General features: G+C 40.8%; 1 protein-coding gene and 1 long non-coding RNA gene across 2 annotated transcripts; one reads left to right on the forward strand and one right to left on the reverse strand.

The window, feature by feature from the left end:
• The first annotated feature begins 1735 nt into the window (after window positions 1–1735).
• LOC135278746 (cytochrome P450 2J6-like) lies at window positions 1736–13698 on the forward strand. Its single transcript, XM_064385512.1, has 9 exons — window positions 1736–1988; window positions 3299–3461; window positions 4599–4748; window positions 5793–5953; window positions 7880–8056; window positions 9558–9699; window positions 9895–10082; window positions 10507–10648; window positions 11737–13698. The coding sequence occupies exons 1-9, from the start codon at window positions 1818–1820 to the stop codon at window positions 11913–11915; spliced, it is 1473 nt and encodes a 490-aa protein (XP_064241582.1). The 5' UTR covers window positions 1736–1817; the 3' UTR covers window positions 11916–13698.
• On the reverse strand, window positions 2769–4962 carry LOC135278752 (uncharacterized). The gene is made up of 3 exons (XR_010346166.1): window positions 4853–4962; window positions 3921–4014; window positions 2769–2862 (listed from the first exon to the last, which is right to left on the reverse strand). It is a non-coding gene; the product is annotated as an uncharacterized LOC135278752 (long non-coding RNA).
• Window positions 13699–18846: the final 5148 nt, after the last annotated feature.

Raw genomic sequence — 18846 nt, forward strand, 5'->3', positions numbered from 1 at the left:
AATTGCTGGCTGGTTCATTTGGCTTTGTCCTGCTTCTGACACTGGAGCTTTGATTCCAGTTAAACCTGACCCATGTTCTGAAAGAACTCAATTCATTTACTGCTATCAAAATACTAATACAATATTAATAAGAAACATCTAAAATTAAACAATGGAATCTGGACTAAACAGAGAAGAGATGAACATGGCTGCATTAGGCTATTCATAAAATGTATGTAATTTCTTCTGGCTTCAGTTGACTGCACGCAGAACTATCTTTCTTCTTTTTTTCCAACAATTTTTAAAATTTGAAACTGATATGTTCGTTTGAAGAAAGAAATTTTGCTGATTTTATGTTTTGCTGATTTCAGCCTCATAATAGGCAGTGGTACCTATTTTGCACTGGTTTTAGCAAAGCCACAGAACCCAGCTCAGCCTAATTCCCACCAGGTTGCCCATTATATGCACAGATAAGGTGATAAAAGGTGTTGCCTTCTCTGTATAACAGAGGCACGTGTGTGCCCACAGGAGCTGCAAAGGAGCTGAAGGAGAGGGATGGCTACCACTTAGTCACATCACTTTGTTTGTGCTGCCAGCTTTGCAAAATATCACATTTATGGCTGCATTGGAGGGCACAGCAGTTTCTTGTTCAGACTTGAAATCATTTTTAGTGAAGACACTTTCTCTTTGCAATGCAAGATTGAATCCTTTGGTTACTGGCACACAGAGCTTTCCCTCTGTGCTTCAAACTCACTGTGAATCCCTTCACTATCAGAGGACAGATTTTTAATGTGTCCTGTAAATTTATTGAGAACTGGTAATAATAGCTAGGATTTTGAAACTGACTTAAAAGTGTAGAAAATAAACCAAGGTACATGATGCTTTCAATTAGGTTACATTAAAAAGTATATAAATAATTGGAATTTCATATGTAATTTATTTTTGAATATGAAAATTGTAATGTGATTTTCTTCATTATTTAATTGTAATGTGAGTTTTTAAGCACTGTGTCATTAGTGCTTACTTGGTGAAATGCTTATTTTTTCCATTTACTGGAAAAAAAAGTTTGAACGCTCAAGGCCAATTTTTCAGAAATCACATGTAGCAATCTCATCTTCTAATTGCATCTTTAATCTGTAATACACGTGGTTTTGCCTGTGTAAACTGTGTGTACTGGCAGGCAAATTTGAATTTACAACCACATTTAAATAATGCTTGTGACTAGAACGCCTGGAATATCTTACCTATTGTAAGTACATCCCATATATCCAATTTAACCTGTTGTAAATATAGACTCTATATTATTGTAACTATATTTTATGTAACTGTGTAGCCTAACCTATATATAACACTCTTAATCTGAATTAAGTCATTTTAAGGCAAATAACTAAGTATGTTTTTAAAGTTCCCAAGGCAGATGAAACTGAATTTCACTTGTCCCATGCCACGTGGTGAGCAGGGGCTCTCCCCTGGTGTCACTCCTGTCCAGATCTCCCAACAGACACCAGCAGTTCCCCGACACAAGCTTCAGGAAAAATACCTTGAGTACAAGTGATTCCACATTCTGATACTGAGGCTTGCTGAAAGCAGAGAGATGTGCTTTTGGTCAGTTTTGGGATCAGTTTGATACATCTCAGTCTGGCAAAGAGATGGGGGCAGGAAAAGGGCAGGCATTGATGAAGAGGGAGGGACAGAGGGAGGGAAAAGGAGCTGAGACTTTGTAGAACTCAGTTTGCAGACAAAACTGGTGGAACAAGAAGCAAGATTACTTTATCCCAGTTCCAGTACCTCCTTTTTGATAGAGACAGCTATAAATCAGCTGGCAAATTAGCTCAGAAATGCTAACAATAACTCAAGGTTTTATAGTCCTGATCATTTTTTTGTTAATTGTTGAGTTTTTCAGGCTGCAAAAAGCTTGCAAGCAATTCCCTCCTGGACCAACTCCTCTCCCATTGCTTGGAAACTTGGTGCACTTGAACTTTCAGTTTCATCGGGATCTTCTGATGGAGGTATTTCTTTTAGTATGCTCTTAATCGGTTATTTTTAGCCATGGCTTAAAAAATTGTGATTAATTGAAGGTTTTAAGTCTGCGAAAGTTACAGACAAGGTGTGGACATATAAAGATCAATTGATTCCTACATTTGAGTCACCTTCTTATGTCTTCGTCATGAGGAAGTTAATGCCCTTAAGAATAAAGTGAACTCGTGGACAAAGTTTATGACTCGTTGTTAAAGTCAGAGAATACCAATAATCTAAAAGATGCTTCTGCACTGCTAAGTGTGAAGCTGTATTCACTATAGTGATAGCTATATCTGCTATCCCTACATGATACTTTTTAAAATTTTAGGCATTGCTTAATTTGATCACAAAGTGGGTAATAGGGTGCATGGATGCTTGTAGTACAGGAGGGGCATTTATTCTCCATCTTCCTAGAGCTCCTGAAAACTGTTTGTTGTTAGTGACAGCTGCAGTAATTCCTCTGATGGTTTGCAGGTGGATGCCTGAGAGCACACATGGGCCAATGAGTGCAGAGCAGACTCAGGTTGTGATGATCTAGCAGGGAGAGGAAAGCCCCAATCTAAACAAATATGAGGAGAAGCAAGTGTCTGGTGTGATCAATTGGATGTAATTTTTGGGGCACCTTAGACACTGTCTGCCACCTTTTTTGTATCATTGTGGGTGTGCTGGGGCAGAGGCCATACTTGTACAAAGCTTTTTTCATGCATGATTGGAGTTCCTCTGCCACACACTCATCCCTGCTTGGATACCTCTGCTGTGCCCAATGGTAAGTGCTCTTCTCAGTTCTATGAGGAAACCCTGGACTCAAATGCAGCTCACTGGTACCTCATAGCTGTTGGTTAATTTCTGTGTCCATGTCCTCGCCTGGAACACACAGATGGTGCAGGTTTTATCAGCTTATTTCATTTTGCAAAGGCAGGACTCGCTGGAGGCTCAGAGCCCCAGGGTGGTGCAGAGTGTCAATCAAAAAGGTACAAAATGTTAGGGTTGGAGGCAATGCAACATAAAGTACAGCAATATAAAGTACAAAGTTTTCTTTCTTTTGCTGCAGAGTTGCTGCAGAATGTACTTTGAAAAGAAAATAACTTCCCCCAGGGGTAAATAATATTGGCTGCTGAAAGCCTTATTCTCAGAAAAAAAAAAACAAAACAAACAAACAACTGCTTCTAGTTACAATTATATGCATGGGGATGATGTTTTCAGCACAAAACTGTCCACTGGGCTGGAGAATAGCACGTGCAGTTTGAGATGTATACATGGACTTCATCTGTTCTTTTTCTGGCACCTTTTCCACTTACAGCTGGCAAAAACTCATGGTAACATGTACACTCTGTGGTTTGGGTGGGTCCCAGTGATTATACTGAATGGATTTCAAGCAGTGAAGGATGGCATGACCACACACCCTGAAGATGTTTCTGGCAGGCTGGTGTCACCTTTCTTCAGAGCATTGGCCAAAGGAAAAGGTGAGAATTTCCTGCCATTAATAGTGTAAAAGAATGTTGACTTGAAAACTGCTCTGCCTTGTTAGACTCTGCCATCCCATTCAGAATGATCTTCCATCAGATACTGGTCAAGTCCTCCACTGGCTTTTTGAGATTATCTTGCTGTTTGCCATGGTGCCTTTTGCACTGAGCTTTCCCTAGCCTAGGAAACACTCCACATTGTTTTTTGTGACCTTTTTGTTGTATTCAAGATGTTTGTTTGTGATCCAGCCCAGAACCCAGAAATCTTGCCCTCATTACAGACTAATCCATTGTGGTACCCATGGTTTTGCTGTACATCACATGAATGCAGTGCTTGTTTGGTAACTGCATATATTATGGTTGCCAAACACTTTCCATCATGAGCAAGAGACCTACAAACCCCTACTTCAGAATTCACATTTCTGTACTTACAGACACTCCCACACATTTTGTGAATACCGTTTGATTGTGAGAGTGCCTCCAATACAGGAAAACCCACTTCTTCTTAGAGTGTTCCAGCAGTTTGCAGCATTTTTTCCTCTCCCTGCAGTTGCTAGACCAAAGCAGACACAGATTGTTTAAAGCTGGTTGAAGCTTCACCTCCACAGAAGCAGTTCAGGGCTCAACAGGTGACCAGGAGTGCAATCTAACAATTAATGGAGTGTTATCTCTTCCAGGGTAGAAACAGAGCCCAAATGTCTCTTATCTTTCACTTTCATCACCTCAACCTACAACCATCACATTAATTGATCTATATCATCACAAACATACCCTGTCTGAACTCTACTCTGTGGAAATTCCTCCAGTTATTCCTGTCTTGAGTTTGATTACTTGAGTATGGCTAAAGCAGATTTCCTGAAAAGGCATCTTAAGGTTTTTCAGAGTTTTTTAAGACATCAAGACATGGCGCAGTCAGAAAATTCTTAGATTGCTCTTTTCAATGATTAATGACATTCAATATTAAGAACATGTGGTCTAGTTATAGTTTGGATATGTTTGGCTATGATTTTTTGTTACCAATAATTTCAACTAAAGATACTTGTATTCCCTGATTTATTCCATGTATCTTATAATATATATTTAAATGAATGGTTCAATGTCTGTGGCAAATATTAACATGCCAGGGAACACCCTCAGGTATTATCCTTGCAAGTGGTCGCTCCTGGAAGCAGCAGAGACGTTTTGGAATAATGACTCTACGCAATTTGGGAATGGGGAAAAAAGGCCTGGAGCATCGAGTGCAAGAGGAGGCCTCTCACCTGGTGGAGTTTTTTGGGAACCTCAAAGGTATTTTACCTGCTAAGAAATCAGGTGCTTTTCAGTCTGAAATGGATCCATATCTTCAGTATGCAAACTTACCTACCCCTTCTAGGGGATGTATCCAAACTTACCAAAGCACAAGAGCAGATAGAGCCTAGAATCATAAGTATTTCCTTCTTATATAGCTCTTCATACATCCAGTGAAGCTGGAAACTTCTGAAATTCCACCTCCACAGGCAGATAATTTGTCTGTGATATATTGTACAATGTCACAGTGCTACTGAACTGCACAGCCAAACCATTCTCAGGCTGCCTGCCATGGGTAACTGAACAGTATTGCAGAGCTTGGTAATTTCCTTACATTTCAATGACACTGGTGCCCTGCATATTTTAATGTCTATCTGGATAAGGAACTATTGGCTAAGTAACTGCTGGCAAGAGAAACGAAGTAGGAGGTGGGAGGGAACTTCAGTGGATTATCAGGTTAATCCTAGAGCCCATGACAGGATGATTTCTATCCAAATCAATTTTTATGAATACTTCTTCTATAGCTTTAGAAGAAATCATCAGAGATATGATTTCCTGCTCACAGCTAAGACTGTAATATCTTAATTATATTTACTTTGCAGTTAGTCTCTATTCCTCTTCTTAAGCCTTCCCACATTCCCCCAGGTTTTCCTTGTAATTATTTTTTTTACATTTTTGAACATGTCTGTCACTGATTTCCCTTAGTTCATGTCCAGTGCACTACTTCCTTCTGACATTCCTCACAGCTGAAGACAACAGATTTGATGTGGTACTCTAGAACAGATCTCAGCTGTACAACATTTTTTCACAGGAAGGGCTGTGAAATTGTTTTAGAGCTACGAAGAAACAGTTTAACAGTGTTCTCTATTTTAAGACTATGTTTTATTTTCCTTAATTCATGTTAGTGCCACATCTCTGTCTTCATTCACACTGCAGCTGGATAAAAAGAACATTTTATTAAATCTTTAATAACATGAAGTCCTATCTGTATAAGGATCGCCTGAAAAAAGCACCGAGAGTGAGTTCCAATTACTGTGTTTGCAGGAAGACCTGTGGATCCTTCTTTCCCTCTTTTCCATTCTATTTCAAATGTAATTTGTGCTGTGGTTTTTGGATATCACTTCTCTGATGAGGACAAAACCTTCCATGAACTGATCCATGCTACAGAGAAAATATTCAGGTTTGCAGGCAGCTTTGTTCATCAGGTGAGTAAATCATATGCTGGTTATTTTGGGTTTTTTTCTGAAATAGGTAGAAAGTGAAAGAGCAGATACAAAAATGGGTCTTCACTAAATACAGAGCAACAGGCAAATGTAGGCTGGGAGCTAAGAAGTGACCTTGGGGAGGGACCTTATGACAGCATCCTTGGTTTAAGGCCATTTTTAAGAACTCTCTTGGGTTTTTTGCAAGCTTAAGGGCTTTAAGACCTTTAGTATTTCTGAAACTATTAACAGAAACCTCTAAATTTAATTAGAGAATAGATTTGGTAATATATTTGAATTCTGCAGTGCTGCTCCTCCCACTTCTATTTACTTCTCGCCTTCAAAAACCTGTATCATTGGATTCATTCTTCTGCTTTTTATCACTCTGCAAATCACATGGTGAAAATTTTCTTTTTTCCCTACCTCACAAATGCCAAAATATTTCTTATTAATCTATTCCTTACTGTGTTATAGCTCACCATTCACACATTGCAAAAACAATAGATACATTTTCTGCCAGTCTCACAATTCAAGTTCTGTCAGAGATTTTTTTGTAGCTCCTTCCCACAAAACACCATAAAGACCAACTTTGCACTTGAAGCATCTTGCAGTGCATTTGAGGTATTCCTCATGAATTAGACTTTGTGGTTTAGGCCCTTAAAGAGGAACAAGCTGTGTGTTATGGGGAATGTGGATGGCATAGCAAATTTAATTGGCATTTGAGTTTTATAGAAAAATCAAACTAAAATGCTGATGTGGCAGTAAAGCTATTCAACAAATCTGTCATATGAGACTAGCACTACACAAATTTCCCATAGTTAAAAATACAAAAGTAGATTAAATTTGTGGATAACCAAAACCAGGAGACCTTAACAAACAGAGAAGGTTAAGGATATCCTGCCACAAGAGCTTTTAAACACTGTGGATTGGAGTTACGAGAATGGAAAAAAAATTATTATACTATAAAATGAAATTACAAAGCATTGTAGGAAGTGATGAGATTAATAAGATTAATTATTCTAAGCTCACTTATTATGAGTTTAGAACATTTCAGTGCAAAGGTTAAGAGGAAAGGGATTGGTGTAAACTAACAGATAACAGGAGGAAAAATGCAAACAGGATCTTAGGGTATTTCCACCACTATTTTCCTTTTAGATCTAGTGAAGTGTTACAGCAGGTTCTGAAGTGTAATAATCTGTGAGACATATTGTAGGGTCTTGGGCATCTTTTGTTGTGATTCTGAAGGGAAAAAAAGGTGGAGAAGTGGTAATGAAGTAACTACAAACTGTCACTTAAAATTAGAGAGACTGTTTGTTAGGTCTGAAAGAACAAGGAGAGGAGATGGAAATGCTCTTTGCTGGGCAGGGTGGAATGGCAGATGTTGCACAGACAGAACTACCCAAGACAGAGGACAGTACTCAGAGCTGACAAATGTGTGTGTAAATACAGCAATGTTGTTAACCATGAGAACAATTATTGCTCCTTAGCAGTCCTGAAGACTCTGACTAGGAAAACTAAATTAGTCCTCATCTTAGAGTGATACCCAGACCATAATTCCTTTTGTGAGCTCCAAAAATTCCAGCAGTTACTTGAGGCTGCAGACCTGTTATCTTAGAAGCCCCATGGTATCCAGAAAGGATGTCCTTACATTTTTGAGTGTGTGGGAGCTGGGGTCTCCAGCTGTGCATTAGCCAAGTAAACTTAGAGGCATGAGCAGAGTGTTGTCAGAATTGCCTTGGTCCCTGGAATTCTGTCAAATTTCTACTAAAGCTTTTCCACGTGATGGCAAAAGCCTGCTCAAAACAATGCTGATTTGTTTATTCCGCTATCAACACTTCTGGGCAGGACAATTCATCCTTTAGGTGTGTCTGAAAACAGCTTTGCCAGTGACAGAGAATCCATGGTGCCTCTTGTGTGTCCCTCCTGCAGATGTACGAAATCCTGCCCTGGCTGCTGTGTCGCCTCCCTGGGTCTCATAAGAAAGTGTTGGCTTGCTATGATGTCCTGAGCTCTTTTGCAAGGAAGGAGATCAGAAGACATGTAGAGAGAGGGATACCAGCTGAACCACAGGATTTCATTGACTTTTACCTGGCTGAGATTGAGAAAGTAAGTGTTCATTCTGGGTGATCATGGTGTTATGAAGTATAAGGTCAAAGAGGCCATTAAATCACTCTGTGTGACCCTTCCACCATAGCTTCTTACTTTTCATAAGCTCCTTGAAATGAATGCATTATCTTGGCACTTACTAACTCACAAGTCTCAGAAAGGCATCCAGTTTTGTATTCTGGTAACATGAATGAATTACCGTCAGGTATGATGGGGGGTGAACCCATGAGCTCTTATCTGCTTTCCATAAATATCCATGAGTATACTTCAACCCTGTAATAAACATGAGACACTTTATTCCTGTAGGCTGCATAACTTTGGTAGACTACCTCATCTTCCACAGCAAGGCTCATGTTTACAGTGGGATTAAATACACATGCAGAAATCACTTCCCTGAAATAGCAGGCATGCTTCTTTGGGATCCAGTGTGTGTGCTCTGACACTGGCTGTCCTTGTGCCACAAAACTGTCTGGTTTCTCCCTTGGCAGGCAATCATTATCCCTCTGTTACCTCTAATTTCCCCACTGTTTGGGGCATGGCTGGCTTGGCCCCTATATTCAAACTGGACAGCCTAGAAAACAGTTTCACAAACAATGCCATAATCAGCATTAATCTTCTTCCCTGCCCAGGCTATTATTTTCCATGGTAGGAAGTGACTGAGCCAGAGAGGCTCTGCCAAGAGCACTTTGGTTTCCCCTTCAAACTTTTCAGGAGGTAAAAGAAGCATCTCTTTCCTAGGGTAGATGAAGTTTATGTAGTTTCTACCTCTGTCATAAGCTTTCAGCTAGTCAGGCTGCTGTGTCCTCACAGTGCAGGCTCATGGGCTCTGAAAGGAGCTGATACATCATCTTACACTTAGTATCTGAGTGAGTATGACAAGATTTACTAAAATAATCCTTTTAGAGGCAAAGATGCAGCTTTTTCTGTGTCAGTGGTGCAATTTATTGCCATCTGTTTGTTTGAAAATGTTTTTACTTAACGTATTTTCTCTACTTGTATTTTTATTTTACTCCCTTATTATTTAAAAGGAAATACATGGGTACCTCTTACCTATCAGTTCACATTTATCCTGAACTGAGAAAAGAGATTACTTTCAAAATGATCTATTGGAATATTTTTATTCAGATATGTTTTCCTTTGGCATTTGCTGGCACCATCAGATGCCAAGGCCAAGGAGTGACATGTTGTAGGGCACTTGCTTATAAGTGCACTCTAGGCCAACTGCAAACTTGTAGTGTGCTTTGAAGTTTTTGTGATTAAGTCATCAAGCATAGAATTGCCTTTTTGTGATGAAAGAAGAATCCACCTCATGAAAGAGAGCAATGCAGACTTACTGTGCGTATTTGTGAAATTACTAAACTCTTAGTATGCACCAAAAACTGTAATTTCGACTATTTTTTGTGCACATGCCAGCTGTGGAAGTATCACAGCTCTCACACAGAGGGCATACAGGATAACCAAATTTTTGTGCTTTAACTTCTATTTTTATCACCATCTACAGTCTAAAGAGGGGGCCAAGCCCAAGTATGATGAAGAGAATTTGGTATATGTCATAAATGATCTTTTCCTTGGTGGATCAGAGACCTCAAGCACTACATTGTACTGGGGACTGCTCTATATGGTGGTGAATCCAGACATCCAAGGTGAGAGTGGTGGGGTTTTTCTGTTTATTTTTATTATCTTATACTAAACTCAGGCATTAAATTATACTAAATCACAGGGTATAAATCTAATGTACAATGTTGAAATAATACATTTTTCTGTTGCTCCAAGAAAAGTGACCGGCTAAAGTATTTTATACATTTTTCTCCTCTGAAGTGGTGAATATTTCTCCACAGCAAAAGTGCAGAAGGAGCTGGATGCTGTCCTGGGTCCTTCCCAGTTAATTTGTTATGAGGACCGGAGAAAGCTGCCCTACACAAACGCTGTGGTTCATGAGGTTCAGCGCTTCAGCAACATTGTCTTTGTTGGTGTCCCCAGACTGTGTGTGAGGAACACAACTCTGCTGGGATTCCCTGTCAAAAAGGTACAGAAACACTTTCAGCTTCTGTTCTTTCTTCAGCAGAGAGGAGATTCAGTTTTGTAACCAGTTTTCCATCTATAAACTACTCTCCATTAAACTCTGGAATGTGGTGCCTGGGGAAGAGTTGCTATCTGTGGCACCAGGAATGAAAGAAGTCTTTTACTTAGCATGAAGGTGCTCACACAGCTGATAAGGTCTCTGCCAGGGACACCTCAAGCTCCTGCCCATCACAACTGCAGAAACCAGCCCTGCTTGGCAGGGGATGGACTGAGAGGAGAAACTTGATTGCCACAGCACTGGTTAAGACATCCCTGCCCAGCCTGGCACTTGCCCAAATGCCAACAAGAAACAGTTTTATCCATCAGGCTTAAACTGATGGGTGACAGGCACTAGTAGTAGGACTGAAGCAACAGTTTCTTCTTTGCAGGGCACCATTGTTATCCCAAATATAGCATCTGTTCTGTATGACCCTGAGCAGTGGGAGACACCTCGGCAGTTCAACCCTGGCCATTTTCTGGATAAAGAGGGAAACTTTTTACCTCGAGAAGCTTTCTTGCCATTCTCAGCAGGTAAATGCATTGACAGTTTGAACTGACCCAGCAGATGAGATGATGAATGTAGAAGTATGAGATCATGGTATTTCCTCAGATAACATCTTCTGTCTCTGATGTTTATGCTTTTAAAGAACATTCCTGGCTTGTTTCTGTCTGAGAGAGTTCTGTGCTGTCAGACCCCAAAGCGTTCATAGGGCACTGGTGGGAATCCCCCTCAAACTCCTGAACCTCTCAGGCTGGCTGCATGCTGCAGTCATACACAAGTTTGTCTGTAGCATTCTTTACACCTAGCTTTTTTCCTGAGAAGTAATTTGTCCTGTGCGTACTGGAGTTATTGCAATCCCTTTTAAAGAAACAAACTGAAAGAGAAGCAGAAAGCATTGTGATAAACACTGGATTACGTTCTTGCTTACAGAACTGAAAATCCAGATGCAAAAGAAGGAAACAAGGTAACAATGCACAGACAGTAATCATACCTAGCAGTAAAGCTCCTGCTGACAGTTTTTAGTTTGTGGATGGTCACTTAAATGTCCACACAGAAGTGGTTTCTTAATTCAAATAGCTTTTTCTGTCCTTATATTTGTCTGCTATCTGTAAATGTGTATGTAATATTCACCTTTTCTGCTCACACCATTGGTGCCAAGGAATGGGAATCCTGGGAAATGAACAGTAGGTCTCATGCTTTGCCTATAAAGTGACCAAGCCTCTGTTCAACTGCAAATGCCACTACTAAGTAATTTTGCTGTGCTGATGTTAACTCACTAAAGCATGTGCAAACAGCTGGCAGATTTTTTGTGTGTGGTCCTGAAGTTCAACATCTTCTGTAAAAGCAAAATAGTTTTTTTTTTCTGTCAGGTCAGAAAGAAATTATGCTGGCACCTCATGGGTTTTCATTGAAATTTTCATTTTGCGTCTCCTAACCTAGGACATTGGATGGGATCTTTTTGAAAAGGAATTCACATAGCTTTAGTTCTGTGACTTTCACGTTGTTCTCTGTGAACAAAAAACCAAAACCCACCTCTGCCTTCAACAGGAATGAACTGAGTGATTATGAAACTGAAAAATTCCTAGACACTCACTGTCCTCTCCTCTTCCCTCTGCAGGGCACCGGGTGTGTTTGGGGGAGCACTTAGCCAGGACCGAGCTGTTCATTTTCTTTGCCAGCCTGCTGCGGGCGTTCATCTTCCGCCTGCCCGAGGGAGTGACCGCGGTCAGCACGGAGCCCGTGCTGGGGGGCACTCTGCAGCCCCAGCCCTACAGGCTCTGTGCCATCCCACGCTAGGCCAGCATGGCACCGCCACCTTTACCTCCATCATCCCTAATAATACGGTTTAGGTTTTGAAATCAGGTTGCAGGTGTCTGTTCCAGGCAAATATGTGCAACTGGGTGTGTTACTTTTTAAATCACTGTGATTGCTTCAGCTAAAATGAGTTCGTGTCGCAGAACTGCAGAAGAGCTGCTTTGTTTTTTACATTTGCAGGATAGCAGGAGTGTGTCAATCTAGAAAGCCTAAAATATTTAACTGATTGATATGAAAAAGCTGCCTAACATGTGGTGCTCAGCTCTGCTAAGTTAAGGTACAGGAAAGCACTGGCAAGTTGTCTGCCACCCAGATCCTCTGCTGATGTTTTTCTTGTGCTTTTCTTTCTCTTTCATGATGGGCCTCTCATGGGTAGCAATATTAGTGCCACAGCCACAAGCAGGACAAATGCCAAACTCCAGGGAAGCTATTTATCCTGGCAAAAGGAAACAGCAGGCACTGGAGACAAAGACAGCCTTGTGTAAAAGTTGGTAGATGCTGCATCCATCCAGAAATTAAAATCAAGGGTTGATTTTTTTTCACTTCTGTTCAAATAAGTTGTTTGAACTGTTTTGTTTCAAAGGCCAAGGCAAAACTGAACCTGTGGAGGCTTCATGGAATGACCCAGTGAATCATTGGTGTGTAGTGGGGGAACCTGACATCTGTGGGATTACATTTTGAAAAAAAACAAATTATCTGGTGCACCAGCCTATGCATTTGGGGAAACTATTTCTGTATTTGAGCAAGTTTAGAAACTCTTGAACAAACAACAGGTGAAAGAACAGGAAATTTTTGCTGTCTCTCTGGCAGGTGACAAATGCAACAAAAAGGGAGATGGGTCAAAAGAGCCAGAGGGGGTTGCACTGCACATGCTGTGTTGGTAATCTGAGCCTCATCACAGGATTTGTACTAAGCATCTCTTTCTGTTCAAAAAGCAATTGGATATATCTTCAGCAGGAAAATTACTTTAGGGTTGTTTAATAAGCATACAGTGTTTGGCGTTTGTACTGTTCTTACACACTTTTCTAAGGCACCTGCAATCTTATGCTGTGAGAACATGAGACTGGCTGAACTTTCACCTGACACACCATGGCTGTGTTTGAGTTCTGTAACAGAATTAAAATAGTTTCATATTAATCTTCATCTTGCATATGTATTGTCATTATTATGTCACACTCATATTTTCCATTTGAATAACTTCATCTTACTTTCAGACAGCACCCTGACCTGCCTGCTGAGACGTAACTTGGGAAACTAGAACAAGATGCTTATCCAAGCAATCGTAATCCTGGAGTATGAGCCAAAATGCACTAAATGCTATTCACTTCCCTTTGATTAAAAGTTTTGTCTCTGGCAAAATTTGCCTTAATTCATTTGCCAAATGCCTTCAGGTGAGAAAAATGTACTGTGAACAGGAAATCTGATTTTCTTCATTACTAAAATGAAATTTCATGTTCAAAAAAGACAGATAATATGCTAGTTGAATTGGTGTTACACACTTCCTTTACCACATTGTTGAGGAGCCATTTGTCATCGTGTGTGAGATCTGCATTTAAGTCCATGCTGTAAGGGCAGCCTTGAACTGGGAACAGTGGGTAACCCAAGACATGGAAATCCCTCCCCATAAAATCCTTGTGCTGAAATGTTATCTTCTCACTTCTTTTTTGTTTTCATTATATTTATATTATCTCATTATATTTGTAATCGTGAAATGTTACATTAATAACATTTGCAGCTGAATTAAATTGAAAGTAACAACAAACTTGAGGGTCACCTAAGAACAGATTTATGGATATTTGTAGACAGTTGAGTTTCAACATGTGTAAAATACAGTTGATGTACCTGCAAAAATCAATGTGAACTCAAATAGTCAGTGGAAGGGAGAGAGAAAGAGAGGTGCAGGGCTGCATATGCACTGCAGAATAAAACAAGGGCAACCTTTTGAAAGTAGAACTGTATAAGGAATACTGTGTTTACTTTGGGTGTTTGTTACAGTCAATGATATAAGCCAGGCAAATAAGATAACCCTTGTCACACAGTGATTGGAGCACAAGAGATGTCAAACAAGGGGTCTGAAGGACAGCTTTGCCATTTCACTAAAAACATGAGTAAGGCAGTTTGGTGTGTAAATAAAAGGGTGCGAGATATAAACACTACAATTTGAATCAGCAAGTCACGTTGTTAGAGTTGTAAATAAAACTTGTACCTAGGAAAAGGTCAGCTCTTTAACCTTTTTCCAGTATGCATGGGCAAGTTTCATTTCACCCTTGTCCCCCAGTCCTTTGAGATGTTTCTCCAGACTGAAATCACACTGTTAGAAATGTTTCTCATTTGTTGAGGTGAATTACACCTTACTTTTAACATAACTCCTGTTACTGTTACTCACCTTAGTCTGGTCTAACCACTTCTACCAAGAAGGTGCTTTCTCTGAGAGGAAATCTTACAAAGCCAAGAGTTTTTGCTTGTTGGTTTGGGGTTTTTGGGGGGTTTTGCTTGTTTGTTGTTGTGGGGCTTTTTGTTGAGTCCAAACCAGTTCACAGTCATGACTTATGGAAGAGCAGTGAGGGCTGCCTTTATGATTCTGTGGGTGTTAAGAGGGTATAGTAAAAACCCAATGCACAGGCAGCTAGCCAGTTGCAGAAAGCTTGTTCAGGGCAAGAAACACCAGTCAGAAGATGGAATGCAGCTTTATTTAGGAGCCCAAGTACCCCAAAGCATCACTCACATTACTGGCTGCATGGTACATGAAGTTCCTGGCTGACTGCAGACTAATTACAAGCCAGCATGCAGGATTTGGGTGTCCCACCTCTGAACAGCCTAAGAGGTAAGGTCCATGTAACTCACTTATCAGTGTAACCATTAACAATATGCCAATTTTTGTATCTTCATTTATCCTTCTGATAGGGCAGCCTTAACTTTCTCATCTCATTCATCTTCCACACCCAGCAGGAATATCAGAGAGTTTAAACTTAACTGTTTACATGTATGTTTGGCAAGAGAAGGGAAGTGGGGTAGCTGGTTCTTAAAACGGTGTTGTGCCACAGCCTGAGGGGGAAGTTTGCTTTCAGAGCACCTCCTGGCATCTAGATCCTCCTCCTTTACTGTGTTCAGTGCTATGGCCAGTTGTGTTTTGGCTATTTTATAACATTCTGTACATGTGTGGGAAAATTAATTTCAGTTCATCTCAGTAAAATTCACAGCCGTGTCTGGAAACTCACTGAACAAGGAAAGGTATATTTGCAGGGATGGTACAAAGGAATCTAGCATTAGGCTTGACTTGATTTACCATCCTCACTGGCAATTGAGAGGAGTTGAAGAGTAGAACATGCTTTGGAATGTGACATTTTAAAATTATTCTAAACTCCTTGCAGAACTCTTAGAGAGAAAAAGGGGTTTATGGGTCTGACTGAACATAAAAATGAAGACACAGTGTAGAAAATAATTCATAGAATAAAGCATAGACAAATGTGGGCTCAATAAAACGCAGGAAAAATAGTCCTAAATTATCTGGGTCATTCCCCAGGATGCTCTGAGGAGCTACTATAAATCTGTATGAATTATATGTTAAGGTGATTTCACAGAGCTCATATTAGCTGGGGAAAATCAATGGTTTTATATGCACATGGAAACATATCTTACAGAAATGAATAAAATTTGTGGGTTTCACTATAGAATTCTCCTTGCTTCAGAGACATCCACAGGAAATAAAGCAATCAGATTTAAAAAACACAGCAGCTACAAACCCTATCTTTTAGATTGAATCAAAAGGTTTTAAAATTTCTTCTTCCTCTTCCTCCATGTACTGAGAGGAATCATTTAGATGAAATTTCCATTCAAAATAGCTTTTACAATTTCCCCCTTGTGGAAAGAGAGAAGTAAGAGCTGAGAGACTACAGTGTGCTAGGTAAGAAATAGCTGGTGGGAAAGTGTCATATATTAAACAAATTTCATTTCAGCAGCCCCTGCCCTGCTGTAGGTTCCACAAAAGAAAAATTACAAGGAGTGAAGCGAAATGGTAGGAAGGAGAAAAACCTCTTTCCTACTGCTGGAGTAAAAGGAGTTCAGCTTTTGTCCTGATAAGCAGAGAGGACAGAGAGGGAGCAGCAAGGACTCAAGGGAGTATTCAGGAGCCCGCATTTTAATTTCCTCAGCAGCAGTGTCACAGCTGTACTGAGAAAAGGAGACCAGACCCCCCAAGCCAGCTCCTCTCCCCACCACTGAAAAGAGGCTGTGCTGGCTTCAGATAGCACCACAGCCAACATGACATCTGCAGGAATTTATACAACTTGGGTATTTAAAGCAGCTAGAAGATAAATGATAAAATAATCTAAAGATGCCATGTAAATAAGGGGTATTATATGTGTAGTAATGCTGTATCTGTAGCTTACTCTTGAGAAAACAAACATCACTGCCAGAAGCCATGGAAAAAAGTGTGGATTTAGGGGAAACTTCTAAGTCTCACAGGGAATGGTGCTTTAGCTATGTATTTCTAAATGTTGCTAATTAGTGTCCTAAAACGGAACCATCATCATTGTGTAAAAACATATCTCTTGAAAAAGTTAAGCAGTAGATCTTACAGCCAAAATATACCTTGGATACTTCAACATGTTGAGATCGTCACAGGAAAGTTTTCAGTTGTCAGGAGCTTGTATGTTTTACATATTCTTTGATAAAGAAGGAATCTTAATTGCTGCTTTTTCTGGCATCACCAAGAGCTCTGTCCTGCAGGATGGCACAGAAGGACAGTGGTGGGGGAATGGGATTCTGCAAACTTGTCCTAAAGCTTTGATATAAGAACATCCCGTGACGTGTTCTGAATTCAGCAGATCAGCACATCTCTAAAAGAAACATCTGCCACTGGAAAATTTCCAGCTTGATCTTTTGCTATCATTCAAATCTTTTTAATGCTGCCTATGAGACAGAATGCTTTTTCAGACATGAGGAGACAGAAACTTATAAGACACTACTACTTTCTACCGCTCTTCACATTTACTTGGTTTGGAAAATCACAGATTCTGCAAACTATTGTTTGCTGAAGTCATCTGGAGTTGATGATGTATATGTTGTAATGTTGGCTGTACTCTAAACTCACCCCTCTCTTGCCTGAAGATTAAAGGCAACGCCAGCTCTGCAGTATGACAAAGACAACCTGGTCTGGGTCCTCCACGTCCTCTTTTTGGCAGGAACAGAAACCACAGCGACCACTTTGCACTGGGCACTGCTCCATATTTTGACTTATTCCAGAAAAGATGGGAGACTAATGAGGTCACATGGAAAACTGCTTGGATTGTGCTTTCTCAGAGAACACACCAAGGTCAGCACAAAGGTAAACACTGGTAAAACTGCATCCAGTTGGAAATTCATACTGCCTGTGAGCTGACAAACACACCTGATTTATTGAGCATCATGGGCTCACCCAAGCCCCTGAGCTTCATCTTGCTGCCTTGCACCTTGGCAAGAAGTACCCACTCTTTCTTCCTTTCCCTGAGAGCCAGGATGAACACAGAGGCAGCCAGGCATGCAACAAGCCTGTGTAAGATAACTGGAGAGTGCAGTGTCTCTGCAGCTGTGCTGTGAGCACAACCAGCTCCCCAGGCCTCTCCCAGGGTGGTCCTGATGAGACAATAGTGTTGACAAACTGCACATTCACTGAGAAGGGAAACTCCCATCCTTAACATACAGCTGCAACATGGGATCAAAGGGGTACCTTCCCTACAGGCCACCACTGCCCTTCTCCAGTACAGCCAGTTCCAAGCAGAGGCAGACCCTCTGAATGTCCTAGCAATTCCTGATGCTGAAGATTCTCAGAGAAAGGTTTTGTTTGGGGAAGAAAACGGTACTGGCAACTCCTGGGTTTTGAGATGTATTTTGCAATGCTTCATTGTCTTTCATAATGTTTCTGAGGAATAACAAATTCAATAGATTTGTTTTCAGTCTTCCATAATGTTCTCCCATTATTATGTCTCTCCAGTCCTGAGCCATCCATACACTTTATACCTGCAAAATCTTATTAGCACATTAGCTGAGGATGTTTTAGAGCATTAGAAGGAAACAATCAGCAGAGAATGTAATATAATTTCTGTGCAGGGTAGTTCTCTGTTTACTGTCACTGGAGTGGTTAACTGGGAATGTATTTGTGACAGCAGCAGCCCAGGGCTCTGTGTTGCAGCTAAAATGATCAGTGAGTCTGCCAAAAGGGGTGGTCCTGCCCACTTTTGTCCTTGGCCACATTCTCACTGCTCAGTGAGGCAGCAGCCAGCAGGTGAGTGTGTTCAAACTGCTGAGCCAGCAGAAAACTATTACTGCAACTAAAACTGAAAGGCTTACCCTAGATCAGCCAAATGAGTCCAGGCACTTTATAGCTCTGTATTGCTGCATCCAACCCTGGTGAAAGGGAAAATGAGGGGATGGGACTCCTTGGTTTCATGGCATCTTGCTTACAGGTAGATTACAGGCTGAAACTCCATGAAACACCTTGTCCAGAATCACAGAGCAGATCTGCAGCACAGCAGGGAACTGAATCACGTCTTTAAAGCCCAAGCCAATGTCCAGAGCAGGGCACCAGCCTTGTTCTCACTGTGAGAGCTGAAAAGGGACCCACCTCAGGTCACATCATCCATTCTCCTGCTCACTCTGAGCACAGTGGAAGGGACACGCTCCACTGCTGCCCAGATGCCTTTGCCTGGGACTAGATGTGGTTCATTTCCTGGGCTGTCCAAGTGCTCCAATGTGGCTAATACCTGTGGGAGTGTGGATCTGGGGGATGGAGGCTTTGGGGCCAGCAGGTCACAACTGAGTGAGGAGTGACATGAGAATATCAGTGTTTTTTAAAAGTCAACTTTTTGTGTCTCTTTTCATTTTTCTCTGTAGCTGGATTTCTTTGATACTCCTGAACATCCAGAGGGCCTAAAGG

This window comes from Passer domesticus, chromosome 11 (assembly GCF_036417665.1).
Source record: "Passer domesticus isolate bPasDom1 chromosome 11, bPasDom1.hap1, whole genome shotgun sequence".
NCBI lineage: Eukaryota > Metazoa > Chordata > Aves > Passeriformes > Passeridae > Passer > Passer domesticus.